Genomic DNA, 7043 nt, shown 5'->3' on the forward strand with positions numbered 1-7043 from the left:
TACATTTATCCATTTGTTCATCAGTCTATCCATTCTTTCATTCATTCATCTATCTTTCCATCCATCCATCACAGATATTCAGTGCTTATTTATTACAACATCATTCAAATGGATGGATCACAATGAATTCATTTCATTCTTTTAATACTGTAATTAACGTATTCTTTTATGAAAATGTAGTAATATTTACCGGCCTGTTTGTACCTGGTTCTTTTCATATGACTGGGTTTGAATTCCTATTTTATGATAATTAATTTTTCTATTTAAATTTTTTGAATTTTAATTTATGTCATAAATACAAATATTCAAGTATTTTTTCACTTTATTCATTTTATAAATTTTTATTATTAATGAACGTTCATTGGTGAACTCTAGCTAAAATGTTTTAGTAAAATATAATCGGTATAATATTTCAGAAAAAAATTAGTTAATAATATTTTTTTGATTAATTGAACAAAATGACAAAATATAAATAAGTTGTAGTATGAAATTTTCAAAAAGTCAAATTTCTTCGCTTACCTGTGAATGAAAACCTTAAAAATGGAATGGAAATCCTACAAAAGTTTCTTCTTTCTCGTGGCTTATCCTTTCAGGACCATCAACATCTACAATACCCGATCTTTAACACTTTGTAGTAGCTGAAATGTGGTGATATTCTACAAATGACAAAAGGACTTCACGAATGTTATTTGTTTTAGACCGCGATCTCTTTTCCTTGCAATCTTTCCAGTAGTTGTTAGATTTTCATCCTTTTTTTCCGCATGATGTGACCAAAAAACATTAACTGACCCGTCGGATTATTTGTAGTAATTTTCTCTTTTCATAACCGGACTGTCCCAATACATCCTAATTCGAAGTATGAGAGGTCCAACTAATTTTCATAATTCTTCTCAAAAACCACATCTCATCAGCGTTAATCTTTTTTTCTATTTCTTTAAAAATTGTCCAGGACTCAGAGCCGTAAATTAGCACAGGAAAAATGTAACACCTTAACAGTTTTAACTTTGTCGATATTCCGATTTTACTGTTAATGAGGATGTTTTTCATTTTAGAATATGCTATCCTTCTTTTAATATCCACATCCTATTCCCAACCTGAGGTTATCAGACTTCCGAGATAGTTGAAACTGTTGACTTGTTTCACCTGTTCGCCGTTAATGATTATGGAGCAGATCGGAAATGGAATGAAAATTCTAAAAAAAAGATTTCTAAAAGCTCCTCAGACACCACGTCACGTTATATGTAGTTAATGGTTCGAGAGCTGGAGTAGAGAACAAGTGAATGATGATGGTTATCATTAAGTTGGTGATGGTGATGAGGATGATGAATAGGTTGATATCATGATGATGACGAAGATTGTGACGATGATTTTGATGATGATTTTGTTGTTGTTGATGTTGTTGATGATGTTGTTGCTGATGATGAGAAGGATGAGGAAGATGACGTCATTTTGATGATAGTCAGAGAGGGAGATTAAAGAATGACAAAAACTTTCTCCCATCAACTCAACTTCTTTGCTGCTGAACTTGAAAAAACCACGCATAGTAAAAATAAAATATTAGGGTAACGGTAATGGAATTAATAGTTTGTTATATTGAGTATGAAAATACTAGTATAAACTGTATGATTTTGTAAGAGATGTTTTGGGTTATACAAAATTTTGTAATTTTCAAACAAAATAATTTAGTAGAAATAGTAAAGTTAGTGTTTTGTTATACAATAAACACCAGTAATTTGTATTTAATAGGCAGCAAATTACTTGATAGCAACAGCGAAAGTAACATAATTAGTATTAGCAACAGTATTAACGCTAGTAACAGTATATAAATTAAAACTGCACACAGTTACAAAGGTAGCAGCGTCATGTAGTTGGTAAAGACACTCTCAATAAATAGAAAGAAAAAATACTAGTAAAAAAACTTACATCAAAAAACAGATATGGCTTTGAGGAGTAGTAGTGTTATTAGGAATAGCATTAGCAGTGTTCGTGATCTGCATTATTTTTGATCAGACTTGCTCTCTCCGAACGTGTGACAGGTTAAAATTTGAACTAGAAAAACTCTAAAAGTACCGATTGTATTCTATTCAATACCGAAATACCTGCTTTTGTATTCTTTTTTATAATTCAATACCTGATTTGTATTCTATCCTATATCGCATCTTTTGTTTTTTATATTCTTTACTGGTATTTTATTTTTGTATTTCTAAAAAGTAAAGGTTTTTTAGTTTTAACATTTGAAGTTGATTTATAATAAAAATGTTTTTTTTTGTATAAGATTTCATTTTTTGACATCATAGGAATTTCATCAAAACTATAGAAAAAAAAAGAAAAAAAAGAAGTTTTTTATATTAAAAATATATTTTGAAATTTAAAAATGTCAGCCCTTCGGTGACATCTGACAAAATTTTTCTTCAGCACTTCATAAGAATGTAACATGACGAATATTCGTAAACAAGTAACGATGCAGTTTTAGTATTGTGGATGATAGTTAGAAGTTTTTTATCATTATATCAATTCCGTATAAATGATTGTATCAGTAAGAGCATTAATGATACTATCAGTAAGAGTATTAATAATATAATAATAGTATCATTGAGAGTATCAATGATAGTATCTGTATCAGTATCAGTAACAGTATCAATGATAATATCAGAAATTGTATCAATGATAATATCAGAAATTGTATCAGTGGTAGTATTAGTAGTATTAGTAACAACCGAATTTTCGGTCTTTTCAAAAAAACTTTTCATAGAACGATTAACAACAGAGATTTTAAATCTTTAAATTCAGACAAAATTTTTTATATCATCTAATCAAAATTATTTTGAATGACACAATTTATGCACGCGTTTGGCCATGTTCGTTATTTTATCTTGACATTTAAGTTGAATACAATTTTTATGCAGATGTCCAACATCATGAAGAAAGCTGACACTTCTTAGAAGCTGTATAGCAGCCTATTCCAAAAATATCTCCAAGAATTTATTTCAATCACGTTTCACTCCCACTCGCTCCTTTCAAAAATTGATGAGATTGTGTACATCAGTCAGTCAATTAAGATATACATACACAATTTAAGCTGTTCTATTCAAGTCAATCTTTTGTAAACCTTAATATAATAACAAGAACAAAAAGGAATTTTTTAATTATTTACAAAAATTACTACTCATAACAACACACACACACACACACACACACACACACACACACACACACACACACACACACATAGCCCATAGTTGTGAATCTCCATGCAGTCGAACTCGGTCACCCCAAGTACAAAGCGCTACCAGCTCATAAAAGCCATACTCGCCTTCGACATTACCACATAAATGTTTTGATTTAACGTCATGAATGTTGACAAATGTTCCAAAAAAAATTTAGGCCAACTAAAGAAGGCCAACATGATTGGATGATTGGCCCTGGGCTATTGAAACCCGCTATGGAAAAAATTTTGTTTCTATAAACATAAATTTTCCTTCGAAAAAATGTAATTTTGACTCAGTGGAAACAACATTTACTAAATAACCATCATTAAAAATGTTTTTGAAATTGAGAAAAAGAAACATCGTTGTACTCTGATTGTTTATTCTATTGCTTTAGGAGGAAGGTTTGATGGTTGTTTGTGTGCTTCTAAATCATGGCACAATTGTAGAAGTGTTGGCATGGTAAGACGTGTATGAAAATTTACATGCACGTATGCATTTGCTCGCGGGAGATTTTTTCTTCGTCACACATACTTTTGCTTCTCTCTGCGTGTTATGTAATTGTGTGGGTGTTTGTCTGAGTTTGATGTATATGTGTGTGTTTGTGTGTCCGTGTGTGTGTGTATGTGTGTGTGTATGTGTGTGTGCGTGTAGGCATGTTAAAACATAAACTATTAAGTCTGGCTCACTGCACTAACCATCAATCATAGTTTACTCTTTTAGAAACTTAAAATGAACGAGGAACATTTATAAATTTTTGTTTCTGGTTTTTTATTTGAGGAAAAAGTATGAAAATACAGAAAAATGATTAGAAGTTTTGAAATATTTTTGCTGGCCAGTAACAGTATTGCAGTAATTAATGTACTAGTAACTTGTGAAATCGATTATTTCATACGAAAATTGAATTGCAAATGTTTGAGAAAACTATAATGTTAATTCAAACTTAATTACATAAATATCAAAACAAATTTATACTGAAATTAAAATTGAAAGGGAATTATTTGATTAATTTACAGTTTATGCATATCTTCTTCTTCTTTCTCGTGCCTTATCCTCTCAAGACATTGGCGACCATCAACCTCCACAAATCTTTAACACTTTTAAGTAGTTGAAATGTTGTGATATTCAACAAGGACCTCACGAATGCTTACTAAGCTTTAGAGTAATTAACAAAACTTCCTTCATTTCAATCGCTCGTTCACCGATCATTCGAAGCATAAAGATAGCGTTTCTTGTGCCACAATCCTCTACAAAACCACATTTGACATTTGAATTTTCAGATCTGATTTTGCTTTGTGCTCTCTTCATCAGAATTCTCAAGAGAAGTTTTTTTTAGATGACTCATTAAGCTGATTGTTTGGTGTAGTTCACATTCAGTTGCATATTAACACACGTAAAATATGATTATTATTGATCAGAAAAGAAGTCAATAAAGTCATTATATTAATCTCATTTAAAACTTCAGAATTTTTGAATATTTTCAGTTAGAATATTTGAAAATTCGGATTTTTAAACGAGTTAGTAGGACCAGCAAGCAAAAAAACAGTAACTGTAATGCTAAACGCGGAGCCGGATTAAAGGTTAGATTAGGAAGAGAAGCAAAGTTAGTGTTTACGGTTATCTGGAGAGCAACAGGGAAAAAATAATGAAAATAATAAAAATAAATAAAAAATGGCAAAACAATAAGAATATGAACGACATGAATATAATAAGGCAAGCATAAAAGGAAGAATAACAACCAAAAAATATTATAAAGAATTTAAAAAATACTAGAAAACCGAAAATAATACTAAAAAAAATGAAAAAATAGGACAAAAACAAGTTAGATATAGTGTTATAGTGGTGTTTAGATAGTTCTTCCACATTCAGCTTCAATCCATTTTTTATAAAAAAAATTATTAAAAATAATTCTTTGAAAACGAGACCAGAAAGACATATTTTATTTTAAAAATGCGGTGTTTGAGTGTGAAAAAAAAATAAAATACATTTTTTTCTGTGGTTTTGAAATGTTTTTAATGTTAGTTCAGTCGATGTTATTGTCATCATTCCAATAGACCATATAGACCTTCCAACGATGATTAACCAAAATGACGATATGGATGATGAGGATGACGAAGAAGATGATGACCGTGATGGCCACTCAGTGATGATGACAATGTGATGATAACGTTGAGATGATATGACATTGATTACAATGTTTAAGGAGACTAAAATATTGTTTGTTTTTTTTAAATCTCACAACAAAAACACACCATAACTACATCGTCATTATTCAAAAAATTTCTCTCATTATATTTCATTTCATAATTTGAAATCATTTCAACGACTGCAGGATAATATCTAAAAAATAATCCCAATTTAATTATAAATTAAAGGTAAATTTAAAGGCGAACTTAATTTCAAATGACTTTTTTTACTGAACCATCTTTGCTGCACGGTGCATTGCGGTTTCAGGCCTTAACGAAGACAGATGATGATGTTATTTATCACATTTAAATCATCACTCGCATTTGTATCAGCGTTAAATACAACACAATAACTACTACTACTATTACAACAACAACAACAACAACTACTACTACTACTACTACTACTACTACTACTACTACTACACTACTACTACTACTACTACTACTACTACTACTACTACTACTACTACTACTACTACTACTACTACTACTAATACTACTACTACTACTACTACTACTACTACTACTACTACTACTACTACTACTACTACTACTACTACTACTACTATAAGAACAAAAACAACAACAATTATGACGTCACCAATATGAATTTTGATGTCATCATCAACAACAACAACACAGACATACAGACATCAACCAAAACTTTCGCCAAGTAAATATGTACGGCAAGATATCCATAATGATTTCGCCATTAATACCCACACCTGGATATATTAGCACGGAATTATTTCCAGTTCTATTTGCTTTCACTAGCGGAATATCATTTTCTTTTCTATTTTTGTTTCCAGGATAAAAAAATTAATGAAGATTGTTAAAATTGTTTTCATGCCATTTCCCGTCATTATAGATGTGATGGCCATTTGTCCATTCATACATTCCATATCCATCCATGAACTCATTCAATCTTTCATTTATCTGTCCATCTGCCTATTCATACTTATGTTTATTCATTCATTGGTTGGTTGATTGATTGATTCATTTATTCATTCATTTATAAAAACCTCTTCGTTTAATATGAAACGAAACGAAACCACCACATACATTCATCGTCAGATACACCATCTTCTGTACCCTGTACCACATCCAACGATACGATATAAAATAATGATTATGGAAATAAATAAATGCAATTGAAAACAGAAAAAAATAAATTAACTTTTATTTTTATTTCTTATCTCGAAATCTCTCCTATGTAAAACCGAATTTTTGTTTTATTTATGATTTTGTTTCGCTCTCTGTCCAGAAATGTAAACCCGTTAAATAATAAAAACAAATGAATGAATAAAGTTTTTATTTTAAAAACATAAAAAATTAATAAAAAAAATGTTATTTATAAAAAATAGGAATAAACTGTATATATTTTGTTCTTTTTTGTGTTCATAGAGTAAAATTAAAATATATATTAAATTTCCAGTTTTGTTAGAGCGGGCACGTGGTATGTAAATGTGAATGAGCATTAGCGTTTGCCTGTGTGTGTTTGTATGTCAGGGTGTTTATTTGTGTGTATATGTGTATGTAGGTATATCTTTGTGTGAGTATTTCTGTATAAGCGTTTGTATAAGTGTGCGTATGTGTATGTAAGTATGTATGTGTGTGTACGTGTGTGTGCGTGCGTGCGTGTGCGTGT

The 7043-nt window shown here is 30.2% G+C and overlaps 1 protein-coding gene across 1 annotated transcript; it reads left to right on the forward strand.

Annotated features, from left to right (window-relative positions):
- Window positions 1-1937: 1937 nt before the first annotated feature.
- HELRODRAFT_159909 (hypothetical protein) lies at window positions 1938-6521 on the forward strand (the record flags this gene model as incomplete). Its single annotated transcript, XM_009016953.1, has 4 exons — window positions 1938-1982; window positions 3233-3334; window positions 4691-4809; window positions 6470-6521. 4 exons carry the CDS (start codon window positions 1938-1940, stop codon window positions 6519-6521), a joined length of 318 nt encoding a protein of 105 aa, XP_009015201.1.
- Window positions 6522-7043: the final 522 nt, after the last annotated feature.

Source organism: Helobdella robusta (assembly GCF_000326865.2).
Source record: "Helobdella robusta unplaced genomic scaffold HELROscaffold_2, whole genome shotgun sequence".
Taxonomy (NCBI): Eukaryota; Metazoa; Annelida; class Clitellata; order Rhynchobdellida; family Glossiphoniidae; genus Helobdella; species Helobdella robusta.